This window comes from Exophiala aquamarina, assembly GCF_000709125.1.
Source record: "Exophiala aquamarina CBS 119918 chromosome Unknown aczIA-supercont1.10, whole genome shotgun sequence".
Lineage (NCBI taxonomy): Eukaryota > Fungi > Ascomycota > Eurotiomycetes > Chaetothyriales > Herpotrichiellaceae > Exophiala > Exophiala aquamarina.
The window spans coordinates 629,812-654,168 of record NW_013550578.1 but is presented as its reverse complement, the minus strand read 5'-3'; the positions used below and the strand labels follow the sequence as shown (position 1 = coordinate 654,168).

The 24,357-nt window shown below is 51.4% G+C and overlaps 10 protein-coding genes across 10 annotated transcripts; 6 read left to right on the top strand and 4 right to left on the bottom strand.

The window, feature by feature from the left end:
* Nucleotides 1–727: 727 nt before the first annotated feature.
* On the top strand, nucleotides 728–2,368 carry A1O9_09517 (uncharacterized protein; the record flags this gene model as incomplete). The annotated part of the gene is made up of 2 exons (XM_013401487.1): nucleotides 728–905; nucleotides 957–2,368. 2 exons carry the CDS (start codon nucleotides 728–730, stop codon nucleotides 2,366–2,368), a joined length of 1,590 nt encoding a protein of 529 aa, XP_013256941.1.
* Nucleotides 2,369–3,083: 715 nt separating this feature from the next.
* On the bottom strand, nucleotides 3,084–5,734 carry A1O9_09516 (uncharacterized protein; the record flags this gene model as incomplete). The annotated part of the gene is made up of 2 exons (XM_013401486.1): nucleotides 3,084–5,039; nucleotides 5,087–5,734. The coding sequence occupies 2 exons, from the start codon at nucleotides 5,732–5,734 to the stop codon at nucleotides 3,084–3,086; spliced, it is 2,604 nt and encodes an 867-aa protein (XP_013256940.1).
* Nucleotides 5,735–6,410: 676 nt separating this feature from the next.
* A1O9_09515 (uncharacterized protein) lies at nucleotides 6,411–7,594 on the top strand (the record flags this gene model as incomplete). The annotated part of the gene is made up of 3 exons (XM_013401485.1): nucleotides 6,411–6,502; nucleotides 6,561–7,111; nucleotides 7,167–7,594. The coding sequence occupies 3 exons, from the start codon at nucleotides 6,411–6,413 to the stop codon at nucleotides 7,592–7,594; spliced, it is 1,071 nt and encodes a 356-aa protein (XP_013256939.1).
* Nucleotides 7,595–8,124: 530 nt separating this feature from the next.
* Nucleotides 8,125–9,684, bottom strand: A1O9_09514 (uncharacterized protein; the record flags this gene model as incomplete). The annotated part of the gene is made up of 3 exons (XM_013401484.1): nucleotides 8,125–9,231; nucleotides 9,298–9,515; nucleotides 9,573–9,684. The coding sequence occupies 3 exons, from the start codon at nucleotides 9,682–9,684 to the stop codon at nucleotides 8,125–8,127; spliced, it is 1,437 nt and encodes a 478-aa protein (XP_013256938.1).
* A 415-nt stretch (nucleotides 9,685–10,099) lies between these two features.
* Nucleotides 10,100–11,793, top strand: A1O9_09513 (uncharacterized protein; the record flags this gene model as incomplete). The annotated part of the gene is made up of 2 exons (XM_013401483.1): nucleotides 10,100–10,114; nucleotides 10,174–11,793. The coding sequence occupies 2 exons, from the start codon at nucleotides 10,100–10,102 to the stop codon at nucleotides 11,791–11,793; spliced, it is 1,635 nt and encodes a 544-aa protein (XP_013256937.1).
* Nucleotides 11,794–12,248: 455 nt separating this feature from the next.
* A1O9_09512 (uncharacterized protein) lies at nucleotides 12,249–13,330 on the bottom strand (the record flags this gene model as incomplete). The annotated part of the gene is made up of 2 exons (XM_013401482.1): nucleotides 12,249–12,985; nucleotides 13,261–13,330. 2 exons carry the CDS (start codon nucleotides 13,328–13,330, stop codon nucleotides 12,249–12,251), a joined length of 807 nt encoding a protein of 268 aa, XP_013256936.1.
* A 2,367-nt stretch (nucleotides 13,331–15,697) lies between these two features.
* A1O9_09511 (lysine-specific histone demethylase 1) lies at nucleotides 15,698–18,688 on the top strand (the record flags this gene model as incomplete). The annotated part of the gene is made up of 1 exon (XM_013401481.1): nucleotides 15,698–18,688. One exon carries the CDS (start codon nucleotides 15,698–15,700, stop codon nucleotides 18,686–18,688), a length of 2,991 nt encoding a protein of 996 aa, XP_013256935.1.
* An 867-nt stretch (nucleotides 18,689–19,555) lies between these two features.
* On the top strand, nucleotides 19,556–20,620 carry A1O9_09510 (uncharacterized protein; the record flags this gene model as incomplete). The annotated part of the gene is made up of 3 exons (XM_013401480.1): nucleotides 19,556–19,889; nucleotides 19,971–20,205; nucleotides 20,344–20,620. 3 exons carry the CDS (start codon nucleotides 19,556–19,558, stop codon nucleotides 20,618–20,620), a joined length of 846 nt encoding a protein of 281 aa, XP_013256934.1.
* A 212-nt stretch (nucleotides 20,621–20,832) lies between these two features.
* A1O9_09509 (uncharacterized protein) lies at nucleotides 20,833–22,003 on the bottom strand (the record flags this gene model as incomplete). The annotated part of the gene is made up of 4 exons (XM_013401479.1): nucleotides 20,833–21,249; nucleotides 21,327–21,592; nucleotides 21,658–21,730; nucleotides 21,830–22,003. The coding sequence occupies 4 exons, from the start codon at nucleotides 22,001–22,003 to the stop codon at nucleotides 20,833–20,835; spliced, it is 930 nt and encodes a 309-aa protein (XP_013256933.1).
* A 693-nt stretch (nucleotides 22,004–22,696) lies between these two features.
* A1O9_09508 (uncharacterized protein) lies at nucleotides 22,697–24,278 on the top strand (the record flags this gene model as incomplete). The annotated part of the gene is made up of 2 exons (XM_013401478.1): nucleotides 22,697–22,728; nucleotides 22,781–24,278. 2 exons carry the CDS (start codon nucleotides 22,697–22,699, stop codon nucleotides 24,276–24,278), a joined length of 1,530 nt encoding a protein of 509 aa, XP_013256932.1.
* Between the last annotated feature and the right edge of the window lie 79 nt (nucleotides 24,279–24,357).

The window sequence follows — 24,357 nt, the reverse complement described above, 5'->3', positions numbered from 1 at the left end:
CGTGCAAGCGTCAATGCAGAGCCTACTTGGATATTTGAAATCACCAGGCCTCGCATGCAGCGTCCCCAAGATATAGAACTTGCCTGCTGTTAATATCCTTCTCCCTGCCAAGGAATCGATAGAGCTGGGCTGCTTCAAACCTGGTGAAGAAAGAGTTTCGGAGAGGTGTTCACAGAATTATAGTATTATGTTGCACGTCGCTGACTGTGCGACATGAACGGTGCACATTCAGAGGAGTGGGCAATGGAGGTAATTTTGGAATTCCTTAGCATTGTATTATAGTTGATGTGCAAGTATCAGAGTTTTTATAGTTGCGTTCTTCCCAGTCCAGACCATATTGTTTACCAGCCTGTTTCGTCAGCCCCCTAATTAGAGCCGATGGAAATAGAAACGTATCGAATGCTGTGACAGGTATTTCCTACGGATCTGCGTCCGTGAAAATCAGAACCAGCAAGATTCTAAGGACCAATAATAAAAGTCATTGACACTGAATTATTCGACCTTTGATGTGAAGTGCGCGGAGGAAGAGGCCTTCAAGCAGCGCGTGATATTTCCTAGTTAGGGATGGTGTCGCCAGATGCTAGTCCCGATTAGTCCTGGATACCAGATATTCTGATTCTGCATCACCTGCTGTCTCTGAAAACTCCCCCATCGACTTTCCGGCAACTCATGAAGGAGGATTGTAACTTGGTCTAAGCTGCCACGTCACTTTTGGCGGACCGTATCGATGTCTTTGAAATCATCCGTTAATAACACCCGCTTCGTCTGTGGCCGATGTCGCCAAGCTCTAATCCTAGCATCAAAAAGGAGACGTTTTGCTTCAAAAGCTTCGACCAGACCTGAGATATACGATGTCGTCACGGTGGGTGGTGGTCCAGCTGGACTTGCCCTACTTGCAGCGTTGAGTTAGTATCCATCACTATGCTGTCGTGATTTGAGCATCTAACGCAAGCTAGAATCTTCTCCAGTAACATCTCATCTAAAAACAGCGTTGATAGAAACTCAAGATCTAACCAAAACTCGCCAATGGAACTTGCCGGAGGACCAATTTTCGAACCGTGCTAGTAGCCTGACGCCCACATCTGTAGCATTCCTGGAGAGCACAGGTGTCTGGGACCATGCCGACCGATCACGCGTCCAACCATATGATGAGATGCAGGTATGGGACGCTGCCAATGATGCGACGATGCAATTCGACTGGCGGGGCGAGTCTCAGCGATACAATGCACCGCCACAAACTGTCGCGACCATGACAGAAAATGCAAACTTAACTAGAGGGTTGATCGAACGAATTGCACAACTTGGCGCAGAGTCATCCCTCTTCTCAAGCACGAGTGTTTCGACGATTCAGAATGGGAAAGATGATCCCGATGGCGTCGATCTATCTACTTGGCCTATTCTAGAGCTCGAATCCAAGGACAGCACCATATCTAACCCTTCCAAAATCGCAGCCCGGCTTCTCGTCGGTGCAGACGGCTTCAATAGCCCTGTCCGGACGTTTGCCGGTATCAATTCTAAGGGCTGGGACTACAACCGCCACGGAGTTGTTGCCACATTAAATATTCAAAGCACGGAGCCTGAAGATCAATCTTTCGACTCGCTTTCCGCTTCTGAGGACGGCGCTTCAACCAACCGAGCCACCGCATATCAACGATTCCTACCACAGCTAGGAGGACCTATCGCCATTCTCCCACTCCCCAACAACCACGCGTCGATGGTTTGGTCCACCACGCCGCAAAACGCAGCATACATCAAATCACTGCCACCACCAGGCCAGCTCTCAATGATCAACGCGGCCCTCCGCCTCTCCCAAATCGACCTGCAATACCTGTTGAGTCTTCCACCCTCCTCCCCGGAAACCCACGAATCCGAGCTCCGCTGGCGTCTGCAACACACCACCCTCCCAGCAACCCTCGGCCGCCCACCACCAATCGTCACATCCATCCAAGAAGGCACACTGGCCTCGTTCCCACTCCGTTTCCGCCACGCCACAAGTCTGATCGGCCCGCGCATCGCCCTGCTCGGAGATGCCGCACACACCATGCACCCGCTCGCGGGACAGGGGCTGAACCTGGGCCTCGCGGACGCGAAGTCTCTCGCCGCCACGATCGCCTACGCCGTCGAGCACGGCATGGACATCGGCGACATGATGGCCCTGGAAGCCTACTCCCAGGCCCGCTTCGGGAAAGGCCTCCTGCTCTCTGGAGGCGTCGATCTGCTCAACAAAATCTATCAGGTCGGCGGTGCCGCAGACGGCACTGGGGTGCTCTCTGGTGCGCTCAGCCGTGCCCGCGGCTGGGGCATGCAGGCCATCAATGGCGGCTGGGTGCCCGGCTTGAAGGGTCTGATCATGAAACAGGCGAATTAATGCAAAAGTCGGAGGGGAATTTTACGGCACGCTTTCATTCGTCTAATCGAAAATTTGATCCGTTTCTGTTGTAAATAGTTAGTTTGTAGGTGTTAAATGGTTCGTACTCCTGTCTTAATTACCCTTTCGCGTTTCATCTTGTTTCCAAATCCCGCAGCGAGTACATGTATATGTGTCTGTACGGAGTACCTCAACTGCGCCAAGAACAATGCACTCCCAGCCTCGTAAAATGCAGCCTCGCTCCAACCAACGACCCCCTGTGCTAGTAGTCTAGGTCACGACCAGCACCGATTCACCTTTGCCCACCTTGACAAAATCACACACCAACCCCAATAAATACTGCGCATTCGAAACTTGCATTTTAAAAACTTCAACTTTGGAACAGTGGAGGGTGAAAATTCTTTTTCCTTAGCTGGGTAAATGGTTCTGCTGGTTAGGCTGCATGACTAACCAGGTACAGGCTCGTCTGCTTGGGACTTGGGAACAAGAGCGTCTGGTTCTTTGACATAGGGTTGAGTCTACTACGGGTGAATGGTCTCTTTGGTCGACGTACGGTCATTTTACTTGTCGGACGGTACTATTTGGTTCTTGGGTTCCCTGTGTGTCTGTCTTTCTGTGCCTCATCGAGCACGAACATGCACCAGTTCTGATGACACCGCGGCGTGCTTCTATGTACCATCTGCCGCCCCCCCCCCCGCGGACCAAGTCTCCTTGCTCAGCCTTCACCGCGGCCCCAGGCGCCAACGTCAATCCGCTCGTCCGTGAACATTTCAACGTTGAGGATCTCATCTCTCGATCTTTCCTCCGCACCATGGCCCTGCGGTAGACGCTCAAGGACGAGCCACAGCCCGCCAGTTTCATGAGCGCACATCGAAGGTTGAAGGTCAAGATCTCCAACGCGGAGACCAGATGCCACGCTGCTGAACTCCTCACTGTCGAATTCACTACTGGCGAGAATTTGCTTGTAAGGTCCTTGGCCCTGTTCTACTGTCATTTTGAACAGGGATGATTGGGGAATTAGCGGGCCTTCGTGGCGTGCAACAAAGGTGATACGAGTCATTCTTGCTACTGTTAGAGGCGCAAGAACTCGGTCGGTTCCTTTGCTGAACACTGCAGCACCAGACCTGATGCTGAGTCTGCCGCTGCCATCGGCAGGAAGAGGCACCAGAGGCGAGCCAGTTTCCAACGAATAAAGGTCAAGGGTAAAGCCAGAATGCTGATCTTGGTCATATGTGGAGCAAATGATGCTGTAGTTTCCGCGGCCCAGCTCGGTTTCGACAATGGCGCTCCCACGCCGATAGTCCCCGGAGTGCGCTTGTACATCCCGCAATCGCAGGCGAGTAACTCTAGAGCCTTCGGTGAAGACAACTAATAATTTGATATGAACTTCGGATGGTTCGCTAGTCTTCTCCGGCGCCATCTTCGGAACACGCAATACAAGGGCAATTTTTTGCGGTCTCGTCAAGGTTAGGCGAAATTGCGGATTGGACAGATAGTGGGATGAATCTGAATTCCCGCCAGCTGTTGATCTGGTCCAAGCAGAAGCAATGGTGGTTTTAAGGGGATATTGGAGTTGAGCTTCCGACAAAGTAAGCTGGGATTTGGAAAACACTGACAGAGTAAAATTCATTTTGCCAGGAGGAAGGTCTTGAGCAACCGCAACAACGGTATATAGCATCTTCGCAGAGTTGTTGAACCTTAGAAGTGTGTTTGGGGAGTCCACGAATGGACCTCGCCGTTTTGCGCCCGAGCTCGAGATGACTTTGTACCCATTGCGGTCATAAAGGTAAAGGCTGATGTACCCATTTCTCCCAGTCGTAGCCTGCGTGTAATCACCTGTTCTAAAGTGTCGAGTCAGAAGTATCCATATCTCGCCTGTAGCGCTAGAGGCGACAGCAAATTGTGGATTATCGACAAAAATGTTGTCGATTGACCTCGATTGTGCTTGATCCCAAGAGAAATGAAGGTCTTGCCGATGAGAGAACAGGCCGGGATTCCAACTGATGTACATGTTTTCAAAATACTGAAATACATTGTTGAAATCGATCCAGAACGTACCAGGCATCATGCTCTCATCGGTAGGCACACCATTCGAAGAGTTCTCGTCAGTGCAGTTCGGCTTGCGACGAGTGGCGCCTTTCCAGACATCGCCGTCAGCCCATGGATTCTTCACTAGCATCTCTCTGGTGCCCCCACTTGCAGCAATCTCCAGGATTGCGTAATCATGCTCCGCTGCTAAACCGAGATGTCTTTGCTCACGGCGGGGGAGTTTCCCCGTACCGATGGTGAGCAAGATGTTGCCGTCTTCAAAATGAGTGGCGATGTCTTCCCACAAATGGTCCGGTTCAACGTCTTCATCGTGGAGAAATATTTGCTGTGGAATCCACCCTGTTAGAACTGCCAAGTCGGTCCCGGAGTTGCTGCCAGGAAAATCATAGCCTCCACGGACTTTGAGATACGCCTTCTCAACTAATGCTGGCCACAGTAATCCTGGATGCCGACGATCAATCACATGGAGCACTCGAGCGGTCTTCGAAGTGGGCAAGTAGTCGTCAATCACGACTCTTCTCCAACACCCATTGAAATATAGTTTTAGAATATATTTGCCATTGGGCGAGAGGGAGATACAGTCGTTTTCATAGTCATAGGGGTATACAATAGATCGGATGATCTAGATGACAGGTTAAAAGATCCCAGTGTGGCGGAAAAGACACTCACCTTGGGATGCCCCCTTTCAACCCTAGATGTGCCAGCACACAAGCTTGCCACGACTGAGCAATCAGAAGTCATATCTTGAACAAGATCCATCTCTTCCGGGATATGCATGACTGCTTCCGCAGGAAGAGGTTGCCCAGTGGGGCTAACGTTAACTTTGAGTGAAGCCAGAGCATCTTGTGGTCGTTTCCACCCATCAAATGTTTCTAGTTGACCTAGAGAAAGTGGTAAGGGGGTAGTGTCTGTGAAAGGTATCTCCCCGCTACCGAGTTTGAATTCATCTGCATTAGGAGAAGCAAGCCAAGGTTTGAAGATGAACCCATTCAACTTGGATCCTTCGAGGATGATGATGTTTTCTCGCGTAGTTAGTTTTCGCGTAGAAGTTGGTACTTTAAGAACCAACTTTTTCACAGTAGGTCTAGGAGCATCTTCTTGAGATTTCTTGAGATTCTCGGCCTGTGCGAGGAGATCCTTACACCTCGCGTCAATCCTCTTACGGTCTGATGGCGTGTCGGCTAAACGCAAGGCTTGAAAATACAACTCGGCACTTCTGATGGTAGCCTCCAGGGCTGCATGGCTCGAAGACTTGGAGTTGATTGTTTTTTCAACGGAGCGCGCCTGGCCTTCAAGGGCCAATCTCTTTGCCTCCATCTGGGTCAGAGTAACAATGGGGAAGAATGCCAGGTTTCCTGGTGGTGAAATTGCATGACATGGAGGCGCATCCTTGGTGTCTTACGTCAGCCCCACGAACCTTGATATAAAGGGTGGAGCACTTGGGCCGCTCGCGTCTGTTCATTCGAGTGCCTTATGGTTCGCCGTAGTCACGTGACACGGCAGTGAACCTCTCCAAGGGCAAAAGTCGGATCGAGACCCCCGTCTGCCGTGTCGAACATGCCAAAATTCCGGAACGCTTGCCACTACCTCGGCTGCGGAGAGAATCTGGGAAGAAGCTGTCCACCACCGAGCCATTCACGACGCTGGTTCCCATGGCTATCGCTTCCTCTAACTCGGGCAGATGAGGATCTGATTTTATCCCTGTCCCGCTGATGCTCAGTGCTCCCATGCTCGATTAAATTGCATCACCTTCCACTGCTCCCTCTGAAATCCTTCCTGTCACCAACTTACCCTCACCGTCGAACATCCCACTGAGCAATATCACCTCCAGGCCTCTTTGTTGCGTCTCGCTTGACAGTACAGAGCAGTTTCCTTCGGGCCTAAATTCCCTACGTCACAATTTTTTGTGCCTTTCTCCAAATTTCGTCCTTTGTCTGAAAGATAGGAAGCATCATATCTCATTTCTTGCTCGGGGGTAATATAATAGCCGCAAATGGCTTCTACTGAGTTGGCTCCGTGGGAGAGCGCCGTAGCTGGGGCTACTGGTGCTGTCCTCGCCAACGCCCTAGTATACCCACTTGATATGTAAGGATATCCTGGAATTCCTTGGTACGAAGAGTATCCCTGTTGACCGGCTCTGTAGCGTGAAGACGAGATTACAGGTACAAATCAAGAAGAAGGACCAAGAGGTCGTTCACACCGCTGAAAACCACCACTACCACTCCACCCTGGACGCAATCAAGAAGATTATCGATCATGATGGTATCACTGGTCTATATTCTGGAATCAACGGAGCTCTAATAGGGGTGGCATCCACAAACTTCGCCTACTTTTATTGGTACAGCGTGGTTCGACATCTATACACAAAATATCAGCGGGTTCCCGGCCAACATCCTGGAACTGCCATTGAGTTGTCACTCGGTGCAGTTGCTGGTGCCATTGCCCAGATATTCACAATTCCTGTTGCCGTCATAACCACACGGCAGCAGACTCAGCCCAGAGGGCACAAGAAGGGTCTTTTTGAGACCGGTAAAGAGGTGGTCCACAGTGAAGATGGCTGGTCAGGCCTATGGAGAGGCCTCAAAGCTTCCCTTGTGCTGTGCGTCAATCCAGCCATCACCTACGGCGCATATCAGCGCCTGAAGGATGTTATCTTCCCAGATCGTGTAAGGCTTCGTCCCTGGGAAGCCTTCCGTAAGCCTCTCCCATTCTCGCTTTGGTGATGACCTCCCCACTGATAGCAATACAGTTCTTGGAGCCATTTCCAAGTCGATCGCTACCCTGACCACTCAACCCTTGATTGTGGCCAAAGTCGGTCTTCAATCAAGACCTCCACCAGCCCGGGAGGGCAAACCATTCAAAACCTTTATTGAAGTTATGACCTACATCATCGAACACGAAGGTCCCCTTGCCCTATTCAAGGGCATCGGTCCACAACTCCTGAAGGGGTTGTTGGTACAGGGGCTTCTCATGATGACCAAAGAGAGAGTCGAGCTCCTGTTCGTGTTGCTCTTTGCCTACATCCGCGCTTCCAAAGCCAGGAGACTGAAGGACGTCACTGAAAAGCTAAAGGCCCGAGCTGCCCCGGTGACAGGTGACTTGAAGAGCCGTGCAATGCCTGTCGCGGAGAACATTCTGGAAAAGGCCAAATCTGCTGTTCCTCTCGCGACAAAATGATGTATCAGGCATAAGTTGTTAAAAGGAGACTCCTCGGTCAAGCGGAGTAGAAGCCTCCGTGGTGTGACCAATCACGAGACCAAGGAGTAATAAGGCGATCTATCCTTGCATCTGGGGTGAAACTGGGAAATAGAGGACTTGATTCTGGGGTAGAAGCGGAGCCAAGGCTTTGGGAAAATGAGGCGAGTGGAAGGTGCTTGTCGCATTTACTGGTCCGGTCGGTCCGCGGGGAGTTGTTCGGTCACCCGTGTTCATCTGAGCTTCAGGGATGGGACAGTATATCAGTCGCATCCACTTTCTATTGTTTCGATATCTGGCAGATGCATGATCTTAGGCTCTAACACAATCTAGGGCCATGTTGACAAGACAGCTATATAGCAAGTGCCACAATGCTTGACTGAGTTTGGTGTTGTACATGTCTTTTTCTGTTGTACAAGTCCACTCTATCACAGCCCCCTGATCTATCCGAAGTAATATACAAATGGCTAGCACCAATACGCTGATAAAATGGGCCACGAGCTTCAAACTCCCTAAGCCCGGTAGAACTTCTTTGCAGCACCTGTTCGAGTCTGCCTCCATTCGATCTGCAAGGCCCACTCCTCGGTCGACATCTTCCTGAAGACGGCGACGAAACCGCCCCCAGTGGTGACTTCGCCGACCATAGGCCGGCAGATCATCACTGTACCCTGAGAACTTTCAGAGGAAGCTGACCGTGTTGAACCCATAGCCGTCGAGTCATCGCTCGTGTTGTGGCCTGTTTCTGATGAGCCTTGGATTTCTGCATCTGTCGGGGTGGTGTCCTCGTCGGGGGTGATCTCGATGATAGTCGATCTCGTATAAGATCCATCTGACACATCCGTGTCCTGCACACGTCCTGCATCAGTCTCCTCCGCAGGGCCAACGACACGCTGCCCCTTCGGCGAAGTTAATGATTTCCTCGGTGTGACTGCCCTCACGTCCCATTTTCTACCTGTGCTGATGCCCTCGCCGAGCTCCACGACGTTCTCCACCGACAGAGGCAGACGGCTGTTCTTAACCATCTTCACACAGTCGCAAACTTGTGTGATCGAGGGCACGAAGACGAGGGCTTTGGCGCCGTCACGCATCGCAGCGAAGCAATCATGTAGTCTGTACTGCACGCTCGGCAAGTCCAGGAAGGCGTGGCTCAGGAACGACTCACCTCCTCTCTCCGCCAGCTGCGATTGAACCCATTGGCCGACCTGGGCATTGTGGAAGTCGACGTGCGGCCAGTACATGCCTTGACGGAACCCGGCCACGATCTTCTCGGCGTGTCGGCCCGTCGCAAAATTGTCTTCAACGCTGTGCACTACTGCACGCCGGGATTGTTTCCATGCGGCCCAGGCTTGCGCCGCTTGATGGCTCTCGTCATATTCCGTGTCATCTATCTTCTGGCTCTCGATTATTTTGGATCGGGTGGGGATTTGGAGCCTCAGTGGTGGGGGATTGGCCCTTGCAATGGCTCTTGCGATGTGTAAGGTGAGGGCGCCGTGACCTGTACCCGAATCGAGGATTTCTAGACTTGGTGCCGTGGTCTCTTTGGCATTGTCACCCTCGTAGAACGGTGGCGCGTGGATGTCGAGGAGGGAGAGGATGGTCTCAGCGTAGGATGAATAGATCTGCCCCGTAGAGGTTAGTTTGAGGTGGTATTCCACGCACAGGGAAAGGAATGGTGATTGACTCACCGGGGTGACCACTCTCGGCGTTAGGGCAATATACTGCTCGAGAGAAGGTTGCTCTATGCGGAACAGCTTTCCTCGATCTGTACGAACGAAAAACGGCGTGGAGACTTCTCTCCCTATGATATCCTTGTGCGGAATAGATCCAACGTCGAGACCATGTTGGCCATTTTGGGTTAATGGTTTTGACAGTTTTTTCTTGTTGAGGAGGAATCTGTCGCCCTCTTACAGCGAGATTGAGATGTCAGAAGTGAGACAAGGGCACGCCGCAATACACTCACCTTGGAATCGGCTGAGATCCCTAGTCGAGAGGGCTCTTGTGCTCTTTAGGTTACACTGCGGGCATCTCGAGAGGTTGGTCACTCGTCGGAGTGCTTGGAACACCTTCGACATAAGAGATTGAAACAAGCCCCACCGCCGTCTATTGGTCTTCTAGAATATTCTCATACGTGCAATATCGCGCCGGGAAGTTGCATCTCATCGTCGCATGTTGGATTCACTGCATTTAGTTTTGAATGTGTCGAATGGGGAAGGTCGGGCGAACCCCAGATTTCCAGGGTGTGTTAAACCGGATTCGTCAAGCCTCATAGCGATCAGACTGCCTGCGGCCTGTAACAAAGTTGGGCAGAACGACCCTCAGCACACTCACCAATCCTCTACCACACTTTGAATCATCTATTCCTAATGCCTGGAAGCCAACAAAAATACCTAGTTAATCCTTAGCCAAAGGATCGTCGAAGAGAGGGTTTCATCAATAGAGCCCGCCGCGGCGCGTGCTCCCTAGCAAGGAGTTCACCCAAATGCCAGCATGACCAGACGCATAGTGAGTGTCCTACTCTGCCTTCGCTCCATCGCCTTCCATGGTCTAACATTGTTCTCCAGGTACGCACGGGCTTTCAGCTGGGAACACTCACTATAATCGTACTCATCATCGTTCTCTTCCTCGACAACCGATATCGAGTATTGCCTAATGCGATTCACAACCATCTGCCTGCCCACCATCCAGGCTTCGTCGTCACTGATATAACTGTGGTGACATGCTCCTCCATCAACCCCTTCAGCCGCTGTAGCCTTGACGGAGAGCATTGGCACCGCATAGACAAAGATCTATACTTGGGCAAAGGCTTTATTTCCAAAGCCTATCTACATGTGCAGAGGAAACTGGAGGACGACCTCCAACCTCATGAAGAACTTGTCTTCGACGTCAAAGTCGGCCGAATCCAGCCCTCATCGACCGATGCCACCTCGAAAGACATTCGATGGGAGTCACGCCCATGCGGAGTCTGGATCAAGAAATCGTCTAAGAGACATATCAATGATCCTTCAAAAGTCGTGACAGGAGTCGATGTCCTATTCGGTGCCGACGCCGCCGACCCTCGATCTAACTGGCGAGTTCAGGATATCTCCCTATTCATCGACGCCACCGGCAACACGCCCGAACCACGACTGACAGTCCGCAAGGGTCCCGCCATCAAAATCGACAAACCAGTCCCCCGCATCCGGAAAGATGGCAAATTCAAGATAATGCAGGCTGCTGATTTACATTTGGCCACCGGCTTTGGAAAATGCAGACATGCACTGCCAGAGGGCCAACCATGCGAGGCGGATCCGCGCACACTCGAATTCGTCGAACGACTCCTTGAAGACGAGAAACCGGATTTCATCGTCCTCTCCGGGGACCAAGTCAACGGCGACACAGCGCCGGACGCACAAAGCGCCATCTACAAATACTCGGAATTATTTGCCCGGCATAAGATCCCCTACGCGGGCATCTTCGGCAACCACGACGACGAGGGGAACCTCGACCGCGCGGAATCCATGGCCATCATGGACGGCCTTCCATACTCGCTTTCCACCGCCGGTCCGGAAGACGTCGAGGGCGTGGGCAATTACGTCGTGGAAATCCTAGGGCGCGGGTCAACGTCGCACTCAGCACTCACTCTCTACTTGCTCGACACACACAGCTACTCGCCCGAGGAGAAGAAATACCACGGGTATGATTGGCTCAAGCAATCACAAATTGACTGGTTCAAGTCCACATCGCAGTCCCTGAAACGCAAGCACAAGGAATATACACACATCCACATGGACCTGGCGTTCATCCACATCCCGCTGCCCGAGTACCGCAATCCAGACGCACTGACATGGGTGGGCAACTGGACGGAGCCGCCAACAGCACCGGCGTACAACTCGAACTTCAAGGATGCGCTGGTGCAGGAGGGCATCGTGATGGTGTCGTGCGGCCACGACCACGTCAACGACTACTGCCTGCCCGCCAATGGCCCGGACAACAAGCCCGCGCTGTGGATGTGCTACGGCGGCGGTGCGGGTTTTGGCGGATACGGTGGCTACTACGGCTACCATCGCCGCATCCGTTTCTTCGACTTCGACATGAACGAGGCCCGCATCTCGACCTGGAAGCGCCTTGAGTGGGGCGACACCCAAAGCAGGATCGACGAGCAGATCATCGTCGACGGCGGACGGGTCATTGTCGGCATGTAGAATGGGAGAGAGAAACCAGAATCGGAGGAGATGCCAAATCCTGTCTTCGTCTTTCCCATTTGGAATTCCTCTTTTTGTCCATTCAAGTCGGACGACCTGCTCTGACATAAAGTAGTGTCTGAGCAAGTCGCAGGGAGCGCTACGGGTGACATGAAAATTTGCGAAGCTGACTTCCGCTTTGACGACCTCCTGCTTCTGGCTGTTGTATTACCAACATCGCATTGCATGGCGTTCCAAGGGGGCCGCGATGACGCTTGAGACGAGAGGGAAGAGATTGAGGGGACTATGTGTGAATCATGGATTAGACCATGGCTCGTCCTTTTCCTATTATATCAATATGTCTGTATACAAGATGCCTGTAGACCAATAACAACCACGATGCTACATTTCAACACTTGTATTTCGCTCCTCTTGTGTTTAAGCTTCTGGCCTAGTCCTGGTACTTCTTCTGCTATCTACCACCATTTCTCACACAAGATCCTCTTCTCATCCATCCCAGGTGCGAGGCGCAGCAGGTCGACGAATTCGTCTGTCATGGTGGGAAGCCCGCAGACATAGACGACGGTGTTGGCTCGACCGGCCTCTGGCCCAAGTGCTTCGAATAGGTCTTCCTTCGCTATCCGCCTGGCATAGGTCGACATATTATTGGGCGTGGATTGCCCAGTGCCGGTCTGACCACTTGTGTCGAAGAAGGAATATCTGTAGTCGACATGCTCGTGCCGTTCCCATTTATGGGCTATGCCCCTCAATCGTGTTTCGAAGAGGATTTCTGCTGCTTGGCCTTTTGAATCCGTCTCCCTTCGTGATGTGTACAAAACTCTCACGCTCTTGACCATACCGCCACGTGTTTGGGACGTGCCCACTTCATCCAAGGTAGATATCATGCTCATGATTGGATTGATCCCGACCCCTCCAGCGACGAAGACCACCCGATCGATTTCCTCACATTCACTCCGGTCCAAGCTCAGAGGTGGATATACGAAATTTCCACCGACCTTGAAAGAGACGGTTGAGTTGAGAATTTCTGAAGCCGGTCGCCATAAGAATGCAGCAGGAGGGTTGTCCGGTGAGATCTGGATTGCCAATTCGATATGCGGGTCTTCTTGGACTTGAGAGGACGCTTGTGGAGGGGAGGTTATTGTGAATCCGCCCACAACGTCGATGTTGGGGATGTATAGATCAATGTATTGACCTGGGAGATGTCGTAAGGGGGGCTACTAGATCTGTGTCAATTTATGAGCGACATTATTGGATGAATGGTATTAAAGAGTCAGAAAATTCAACTCTGATGTAATGAAATTGCATTTCATTGCGATTTGCTTCAGGCCACAACGCACGATACATGGTAGATGTTTCAAATGTTGTGATGGTACACCAGCAAGGCATCCAATCCAAGATAGATCGAGGATGGCCACGGAACAGGAGGACGGGCGTAGAACAACGGATAGAGGTTCATGAAGCACATACCCCATCTCTTGAAAGGCTCAATCTCAGTAGCCTGATCTTTGGGTTCACCTGTTCTATCTTGCTCAGGCATGCAGACCAGACACCCTTCTGGCGACGATCCTCGGCAGTCCTGATAATATGGGGGGTTGAGTCTTTGACAGTTGCCATTTTTCTGTGAACAGTATAACTGACTGAAGAAGGGGATGAGAAATGGAGAGGGAATGAGAAATATCGGATGTTTCGAGGACCTGGGATCTGGCGGGGTAGACTCGAGAGGATCATTGTCTCATCATTGCTATGAATCAGATGATTGACCGATTTGGGGGGCTTTTCATTACAACCATAGCCGCAATTCAAGAAGAAGATTAGATGTCTTGTAGGACAAGATTAGAAATGGTTGAATTGGATGCGCGCAGGTGCCACGGTGGTTACTAGAGGCGCGGTCCATGAAGGCGAAGTCATTGACTCCTGAGACGTGAGGCCGATATTGACCCCACCTGCCGCAGGAACATCTACAGCTGCAGTAAGGAAGGTGCAAGACACATGTGCGCCTTCTTATAGGACGCGATCGTATATAGGGCGGTTTTATGCCAATTTAGTTCTAATTGAAGGCTGGCATGGCTACTAGGGACTGCAGAACCCCAAGCGGGATATGTCCATACGCGTTGAATACACATAGGAAGAAACACCACGATCACCACCACCAGGGCACGGCACAGCGGCTCATTCTGAATTCCCTGTTGCAACATGTCCAGCATTCTATATAAAATCTCTTGCACCTCTATCTCCCTTCATTGCTGCTCAACTGGACAGTGATGCAACTCATGACCTGCCTGAGACTAGGACCAGGATCTTCAATCAACAGAGCGAGCAGGATCTTGTCCTTCTTCAACAGCATCTCTATCGAAGCCTATGTCTGCTTTTCATGAGTGGTCTTGAAACATGGAAGTAATAATCGAGGACGAGATCCTATACGCAGCGTCGTGCTTGTTCATAACCGGCTCTGGGACTGGAGGAGGAGAATGGCCCAGCCTAAGGATTAGCTGAAAGCAACGAGACGGAGCTTATAAAGCTGAGATCATACATGATCGTAACGAGTAATAGAGAGCATGATGTCACCATTGATATAAACCTGCGGGTGACACTTATCTGTTGAGAACCTGCCGTCTTGGACGCAGGCGGTGGGAATGATATTGCTCTATACACAGCTCACAAGTACCTTATCATCACAATCTCAATAGTGGGACTGTTCATAAAGCCAGGCAATGCGACCACTGTGGGGATTTATGGTATTGATATCAGATGGGGGATCAACAGGTCAAAACCGGTATACATGTGTTTTGTGGTAGCAAGACGAGGTCGCAGGCTGGAGCTCCGAGGCTGAGGTTGCACCCTGACTATGAAAATTTTTGCAATTTTTGCAGGGCGTCAATATGGATCAACAGCATGGCTGAGAGAGACAATCACCCTCACAGCATCAACTAGTGGACCAGGGAATGTTTCGATGATATTATTTTGATAAGAGTCCTTCTTCCTGGTGATGTGTGGAAGATATCGAGGTCAGCGCAGGAGGTACTTCGACTTGGTGCACAAGAGGGGCCGAGGGATGCAGGTCAGCCGTATCATTCGCCACAGAACTCGATTAATGGCATCATGATAACGGTCTGGTGGCCGCAAATACTCAATGACAAGATATGAAACGACCTTGATAGTCTTTGAATGATACTTGTGCAGTTATGTCGTTGGGTTGCAGTTGAAACGTCGTTGATAAAGTGTAATCCGTGCCCAGATCCCGCCATCATCATTAGCGGCAGTCGGGAAGGGATCCTCTTCTCTCGTCTTCTTCCTCCTCTCAACCACCACCCTTCAACGCTACAACCCAAGGGTGTGATAATGCTTCGTTCGTTCCACACACTCCTTTATCGAGTATTGAGGAGGATACGTCCTGTTTATGCGGTCGAAGAATTGACGAAAATCCAACATCACCCTTTTGGGCGCTGCACATATCAGTCAGTCGAGCGCTAGTCGCATACAGGACGCCATCCACCACGCACACAAGGTATCAACCACCAGATAACCACCGCCCCCCCCCCCCACAACAGATCATTGTACTAATCGCGCCCAGATTCCTTTTCACGAGACACCTTCCGATCATTCCCATGATTTCCTAAGCGGTTGTCCCGTGTCTTAAGCCACCAGCTGCCAATATCAAGTCCTTCTTTTGCCACACATCTATCCGGGGGAGTGCTGCAATAGCTCCCCCTTCAAGTGCTATCCAAGTCATGGCTACGACCATGTCTGAAATTGGAATGGGAGACTCATCTCTGGCTAGTATTGCAAGGTATGACAAGACAAATCGAGCCAAGCTTTGATATCCCTTGATATCCTCCCTCTGATACTGATACAAACTAGCCACCCCACGTCGATGACCGATTTTTCTCACCATTCCATTATCAAAATGGAAGATGACGACGACGACGGTGGATCTTCTCACGGGCCCAGCACGACCCTTCGGAGTTTGCAGCTCGAGAGCGAGAATCGCGACTCACCCAACAGCTCCATGACCTCCATGTCCGTCGCCTCATCTGTCGCCGATCAGAAGCCCAAAATCATGTTGAAATTCAACGCTCAGTCTGAAAGCCCTTCCAGCACAAAAACCTACCTGTTTCAAAGAGCTCCAATAACCTGCCGGCCCAAGTCATCAATTCCCCCCAGACTACACCCCTCCGAATATGCTAGTCAATGTGTAGCAGCCGCCGAGGCCTCTAGGCTAGACCCTTACGCTTTACATGAGGATGAGCACAGATTGTTACAGGACCAATTATGTATATCTCATGTAACCGTCTATCTGAATATCAGAAACGGTATTCTTAGATTATGGACCCGAAACCCCAGCGTGTCCGTCAATCTCGAAGAGGCAATTGGATGCGCAAGAGATCAGAGGTGGACCCGTCTTGCCTGCTTTGCCTACGAATGGTTATTGCGACGAGGTTATATCAACTTCGGCTGTGTTGCTCCGCCTTTGACCATCAAGACTGGTCGTGGCCGTAAGAAGGACCCGGCTCGAGAAACCATTGTCGTCATTGGAGGTGGCATGGCCGGTTTGAGCACCGCCAGACAGCTAACCAATCTGTTTCAACACTACCCCGATCATTCTGCCCCGAAAATTATCGTCTTGGAAGGTCGTCATCGAATTGGTGGCCGGATTTATTCTCATCCACTAACCAGCATGCGTCCCACCAAGCTTTCCCAAGATCAAAGACCAACGGCCGAGATGGGTGCCCATATCATTGTTGGATTTGAACATGGAAATCCTCTCAACGCGATAGTCCGCGGCCAATTAGCCCTCGACTACCACCTATTACGAGACCTCTCTACTCTCTACGATATCGATGGCACTCCTGTCAATGGTGTTAATGACGCCATGGTTGAAAGATTATACAACGATGTCCTTGATCGCACGGGGCACTATCGCCTGAAGAACACCGTGAAGAAGACTGCAGAGGGAGAAAAGGACGTGATCGATGCTGGTCGTGAACCAGCGGTTGAAGATTCGATTACAATCAAACAATTTGAAGAAGCCACTGCCTTAGGCAATATCGATCAGCTACTACCAGCCAAAAAATCCAGGCGAAGGGGTGCTGGTCATCGAGCTGCCAAAGCTGATCAACCTTCTGAAGAGATGGACGTTAGTACCGAAACAAAAATCCAATTGCCAGCAGCACAAGCCGCCAAGGAATTTGGATTTCGTCTAAAGGAGACAACCGAGATGCATGAAACTTTGGAATTGGATGACCTTGCCAAGGAGCCCAATCAGTCGCTCGGCGCTCTCATGAATACCGGGATCGATCAGTATCAGAAATTCCTCGATTTGAAACCTTACGCCTTACGTCTGATCAATTGGCACTTTGCTAACCTAGAGTATGCCAATGCTGCTAATGTGGACAAGCTAAGTCTCCGCGGTTGGGATCAAGATATTGGCAACGAATTTGAAGGAGAGCACGCTCAAATTGTTGGCGGCTACCAGCAAGTTCCACGTGCTCTCTGGCGTTACCCTGATCCACTTGACGTGCGTACCAACAAACCCGTCAAGAGTATCAAGTATAGTGCGGCCGGATCCCAAGGGAAGGCAACGGTAACATGTGAAGACGGTCAGTCCATCGAAGCAGACCGGGTGGTCTTCAGTGCCCCTCTTGGAGTTCTAAAGGAGCAGTCGATTCAGTTCGACCCTCCACTTCCTCAATGGAAGCGTGATGCCGTCGGACGAATGGGATTTGGTTTACTCAATAAAGTTGTGCTTGTCTTCGAGCGACCTTTCTGGGATGTTGAGAGAGACATGTTTGGACTACTCCGGGCCCCTCGACGCGACAAAGCATTCAGCCTCGACCACAGTGACTATAAAGAAACGCGTGGACAATTCTACCTCTTCTGGAACTGTATCGAAACTACGGGTCTGCCTGTCTTGATCGCCTTAATGGCTGGCGAAGCTGCCTATGAAGCTGAAATGGTCAGTGATGAGATCCTTGTCGGCGAATGTGTCCACCTCCTACGAAATGTCTTTGGCCCACAAAATGTACCTCCACCAGTTGAATCGATCGTCACTCGCTGGGGCTCGGATCGCTTTGCTAGAGGAACCTACTCTTTTGTAGCTGCGGAGGCACGTCCTGGTGATTATGATCTTATTGCAGCCCCGATCTCGAATTTGTTCTTTGCAGGAGAGGCAACCATAGCCACCCACCCTGCCACCGTGCATGGCGCCTATCTCTCTGGGCTTCGTGCCGCCCATGAAGTTTTTCAATCAATGGTAGGCGAAATTCCAATTCCTCCGACCTTAGTACCTGCGTCAACGACAGCGAAGAAATCATCTACCAGCGCAATCGATTTGACACAAATGGAAACCCATATGGCACAAATTGGTAAGCGGAAGGGTGACGAATTGGTCCCTGCAGGTACTTTCACCAGACCAGTCAAAGAGAAAGACAATACTCTTCAAGAAGCATGGGATGCCGCCATGTGGGTCAGGATCTATGATGACCTTGGCCCACCACCAGTCAAGCCGGTCAAGGCAAATATCAACTCTTTCCTGCTCTTCTCTGGTGAACACTGGGAAGAAGTCAAGTCTCGACTTGCAGACCAACGAGCAAAGAATGGCAAGAAAGCCAGACAATCAGAACGTGACCAGGTTCGAGTGGAGCTTGGAAAGATGTGGTCCTCTCTCACCGAGGAGGGGAAAAAGCCATACGTTGAGAAGACGAACAAGAACCGAGAAGAGAACGAAAAGGGGATGAAAGAATGGTCCGTCAAGGCGGCAGAGTGGGACAAGCGGACCTGGGAGGTCAAAGACGTTTGGATTAAGGAAGGAAACAGCTTCGAAGAGTTCTGTAAACGCAAGGAAGAAGACGATCAGCTCATGGATGCAGCTGAGATGGCGAAACGGGTCAAGATATGACTCTGGGTTCTGTGCACACACCATTCATTCATCGCTGAGAATTGATGGCAAGGATAAGCAGAGGATCAGCGTGCATCATTTTATGTGTTTTCATCCATTTTGCCCTGGAAAGGTCTGCCCTGTCAACAAGCATTTTCGGTGGCTCATTTCGCGATAGAAATACGGAGTACTTGGTACGGCACTGAGTACAAGTAGTCACCTTAATGTGACACTCTTCAAAGAACACCAATAGATTTGCATCCGTAATTGGTATAACACATAACATCGGCAACTTCCTCAGTGCGGTGTGATCGTCAATGCCAGCCAATTGTCTGGTGCCTCCAGCAATCAGATAGCCAAATGCTCACAGCCTTTCGGATCGCTCAAGATGCTATCACACGTGATCACACTTCCCCGCATTTAGTCAGATTTACTGCCGCCCTTAGGTCCAGTTAAAACCTCAGGACTGACTCAAGAAGTGCGCCGACCTATACCACTGCCGTTGGCACAATTTCACCGATATCGGCCTTCTCCGTCGTTTTATGTTGATCGAATACTACAAACGGTACATGACTTATCTCCTTGGATTCTAGCAGACACCCGCAGACACAGACTGGTTCCCGAAACCAACTCTCTAGACCTATTGTTGCCAGTCACTTGAGTATCATCCGGAGAGGAGCCTACAGTACTCATCCTCTGCTTCAAGAGACAATCAAGCGGACTAAAGAAGTCGGGCATCACAACGGAACGATTGAAATCCGGTTTATTACTAACGTTCGTCATTCCTCGAGCCAAAACACCTCAGCACCAGTGTCGCCGGGAGAACAGCACAATACAGCCACCGTTCACTATCGCCACGGCCACCTTTTGTTCCATAGCAGATCAACGATGGGCGCATTTTTCGAAACATTCCCGCCCTCGCTAGTCGAATGGCTGCTAGCGCAGAAACTCATCTACATAGCATCCGCGCCGCTCTCAGGCTCCGGATATGTCAACGTATCGCCGAAGGGCATCACTGACAAAGGCGGGCCTTTTTTCGGCGTGATCAAAGAACCCGCCAAAGATGACGAGAAAGTCGTCATCCGCAAGTTCTGGTACATGGACCTCTCGGGCTCGGGGATCGAGACCACAAGCCACCTTCATGAGCCTGGTAACGGCAGGATCACCGTCATGTTGAATGCTTTTGAGGGCCCGCCGAGAATTGTGAGGATTTATGGTAAAGGTTAGTATTCAGTTACTCGGCTTGGCTACCCGATCTCTATCTCTGGTCTCCATACTGCGGATGCTTATTTCAATCCCAAAGGCACACCACTCGAGTACGGCACGAAAGCATTCAACGACCTGATCGCTTCCGAGGGCATCAAGATCATCCCGGGCACACGCTCCATTATAATGGTCGACATCCACCAAGTGGGCACGTCCTGCGGCTACTCCGTCCCCACCTACGACTTCACAGGCTTCAGAACGACATTACACGAATTCTTCGAGAAGCGGGTCCAGAGTGAGGAGTCGGGGAATCGCGCTGATGGAATTGAAAGGTTGGCTTTGCCTAGGCCCCTACCCCCGATTTCCCATCTTCGGCTTGTCTTTTACCTCTCGAATGTTCCCCTCTCCTCCTCTCCGCGTTCTTTCTTTTCTGGTGAAGGTCTACTAACATCGATTCTTCCATTAAAAAGGTACTGGGCATTCAAAAACGCATGGAGTATGGACGGCCTTCCAGGAATGAAACGGGGGATTGAAACAGGAAAGACCGACAATGTCAAGCCGATCAAGAAAATGGTCGGCCAGTATGCGCCCCCGGCTAATGGGTTGCGACCCGTGAAGACAGTCTATCATTCCGAGCATTTGATTCTCACGGCGCTGCTGAGTTCGATTCTGACAGCGATATTGATCTTTGCGGTCCTGCTTTATGGGCCCCCAAGGGGTCGGAGCCTTAGGTTTGATTTGAAATAAGACTGCGAATTGCGTTGTTTTTTTTAGCTTGGTGTACGTGTGTCTCTTTTCATGTGAGTGTTTGTAACTTTGACTTCCCGGTGGTTTTAAAGGACGCTGAGACCACAGCGAAATCGTGTTAGTTCAACAGTCAAACAACTTGCATTCTTCACCGCTACAGACTAAATCACATTTTCCCAAATCGCTCTAACTCACTCTAGGTCTGGCGGGATCTACTCGAACCAAGGCTCATGGTCCCTTACGAACTCCTCCCAAGTCGTCGGCTTCTCCTTCAACTGCTCCAGAGTCCAAGCCAGATCCTCCTTACCACTTGGGCCAAAATACCCAAACTCAATAATAAGGTCCCTGGCATTCTTCGTCTCCTCCTTCTGCGCTTCCGAGAGCATGTCATACTCGGCTCCACTGCCAGCGGTATGAACCTCGACCTTTTTACCCGTCACTTTCGTCCAGGCTGCAGCCATCTCACCTGGAGTATAAAAGGCAGTGGCGCAAGTGAATCTTTTCCCATGGTAGAGATCCGGATCGAGGAGCGCGGGGGCAATGAACTTGCCCGTGTCCCGTATGTCGATCAAAGGTAGCGGCGTATCGTGGTCCCATGGTTGGGAAAATATATACGTGCCGTTGTTCGCCTATTTTTGATCTTCGCATTAGAGTCATCGCCGCTGCAAAAGAGCTCTCTCCCAAACCGAAAGAATACTATGCTCACCTTCGCTCGAGGCCTCATAAACCCCAACTGATTCTGCATAAACCACGCAGTCATGAAGAACATGCTCTTGATATCCAATGTACGGATATATGCTTCGACTTCGGCTTTGCTCTCAAAGTGCTTGGCTCCAGACATCCTGCCAGCGGTCATTTGCTCCACGCTGGGTAGCGAGGACCAGATGAGGTGTGTTGCGCCAGCTGCCACAGCTGCGTCTGCGATGGCTTTCCCCTGCGCTACCTCAACGGCTGCCGAGGCTTTCTCCCAGACTGTTCCCGTATTGGGTCAACGTTGGGACTATTTGTAGAGCCCTGGAGCAGAGAGGGAGTCTTACAGTTGGTAACGCCAAAGACGGCATAGGAACCCGCAACCGCCTTGGCCAGTGTAGGAGGTGCATCGAGGTCTGCCTATCGTAGAAAGAGCGTATCAGCGCGCTTTGCGTCCGGCGGAGGGGAAGATCCAGAGACCCGTTCAACCCCTAGCATTTTCTCAAAGTATTAATTTACCTCAACGATTTCCACGCCCATATCTTTGAGGGCGATGGAAGCTGCTTTGGACGCGTCTCTCGTAACTCCCCTCAAGGTGAAGATGGATGAAAGTGACGGTGTCCCGAGCACGTAGCGGATCAGCGCACCGCCTTGCTGGCCGGTAGCGCCAAAGACTGTCAGTACTTTTGCCATCCCTCAACGCGGTGATAGCAAGATGAATACGATATTATTGAGCGAGGCTTGAGACATTATCCGATGCCTTTGCGTGGCGTGGCGATGTATTTATATCTATTTAGTCCTCGGAGGAGCAACAGCGGTACATATGATACGGTCTTATGCCACGGGACCAATTATCAGGCAGTGACTCTCATAGAGGAACTATAAGGAACTATATCCAGATGTAGTCTAGGAACACCTCCCAAGGACAACATGCGTTACAGATTACGCACTAGCCAATCAACATTGGTTCCAGGCCCCCATGTCCTCGGCTGGAGATCCACCGTGGCTCTATCACGCTCATCGCTACCGATCGTGAGCGCTTCTTCTTCTTAACTAATTACAAGCCTTCCTAAACATGACACGAAATCAGAGCCGTAGACACGCAAATGCCTCCGACGGCGAATGGAGCAATTAATCAAGCCGAAAACTAAGAGGGAGCGCCGCGGCGCTCGGGGGGCCCGGAAGGTGAAGACTGGCTGTTTGACATGCAAGTAAGTCCGCCTCACCTCCCTTTGTGGCACTGGGTGCATGGCTGGCAATCGCGGTCCGATGGTGGAACGTTCTACCTATGAGGACTAGAGGAAACTGTGTGGGCTACAATCTTCATCTATCGATGCTGTACTTACTTACGGGGTATTATCATTGACGTAGAATCCGACATAAGAAATGCGACGAGCGCAGCCCTGCTTGTTCGCAGTGTACGAGCACAGGGCGGAAATGCGACCTCGTTGCTGTACTACCGGGGCCAAGGCTACACCATCCTACACCACTCATCGACCCGACGGATGTGGATGCAGATGCGGATCTCAGTCTCCGCTCTCTTCCAACAGGACTCTGGGGCAGCACCGCTAGTACCACTGGACTGGATGTGCTGGACGTCTGGCACTTTGAGTACTTCCGCGTCGTGTGCGCGGCGCAGCTCTCGCTCGTTCTCGGGATCCCTGGCGTGTGGGAGACGCTGATCCTGCGCGCTGCTTTCACTGAGCGCTGTATCCTCCAAGGCGTCCTCGCGCTCGGAGCGCTCAGTCGGAACGTCGTTCCGAGAAATCCTAGCGTGCCCTCATCCAGGCGGAAACCGACCCTCTTCCCTGGATGTCCCTCGGGATACTCGTGGCACAAGTACAGCTTGGCGATACGGGAGATGAACGGGCGCCTGGGTGGCGTCAACGCCTCGTCCGAGGACGGCTCAGGCTGGGAGCTTGCTGTCCTAGGCAGTCTGATCTTCATTGCTATCGAAGCTATCCAAGGGGATGAGGATGTGGCGCGGATGCATCTCCGCGGCGCGTTGGCAATATGGGAGTCCTCTCAGGAAGCCTCGTCCACATACCTCACCCCTGAGAGCAGGGGGGCTATGGGCCGTGTGATCGACGCCTTTTCGCGCCTGGATTTCCAGTCCCGGTTGCGGTCGCTCGGTCAGGGTGGCCTCCTCCTCCCCCTACAGCGCCCAATCCTTCCGCCATGCTTCCTAAGCATCGAAGCTGCACGGGATTCGCTGAACGCGATCCTCGGTGCATTCAATTTTCTCACCTGGAGACGGTCCTTCCTGCTCGAGCATCAAATCCAAGTCCAACATAATCAGTCTGAGTCCTCGCTTCGTCTTAGCCTGCCGCAAGAAATATCCGCGCTCTCGCATCTCCTTGACTCCTGGCTCGCTCTTTTCACAGTATACAAATCCCACCGCCCTCTCAGCGACGCCAAAACCACAACATGCACACCGATCCTGCTCATCCAATACCACATCTTGCAGATCAACCTATCGTCTCTGTCCCCGTCACCTTTCAGCCCATCAGAAATTGACTACAACAGACACGTCTCGCGATTCTCCTCCATTATCGACCTCGGACACCTTATACTAGAAGCACAGCGTGAGAGCTACCCAGCGCCGATTCGCACGCAGCCTGGCTCAAACTTCCATGTCGCGGTGGTCCAGCCACTGTTCTTCGCCGCGTGTAAATGTAGAGACGCATTACTGAGGCGTCGGGCGATTGAGGCGCTGGAGAAGGTGACAGGTACGAGTTCTGAGCACTCTCGGTTGTTGGCAAGCGTGGCAAGATGGGTAGTCCAGATGGAAGAGGGGCGAAGCTTTTCACCAGTGCCAAGTGGGGTTTCTGCCGCAGTGAGAGAAGAAGCTATGTTGAGTGATGTTGAGGTAGACATTTCGGATGCTATTGGCGGGTGTAGGGTCACCGCATGGAAGAAGCGGAGGAATGGCGAGTGGCATGGAATATTTCGGTATATAGACGCTTGAATCGGTGGATGGATTCTCTTGTTTCCTGAAACCCGGGTGTGGATAATTTGATGGTGCCAATGAAAGTTCACGCTGGCAA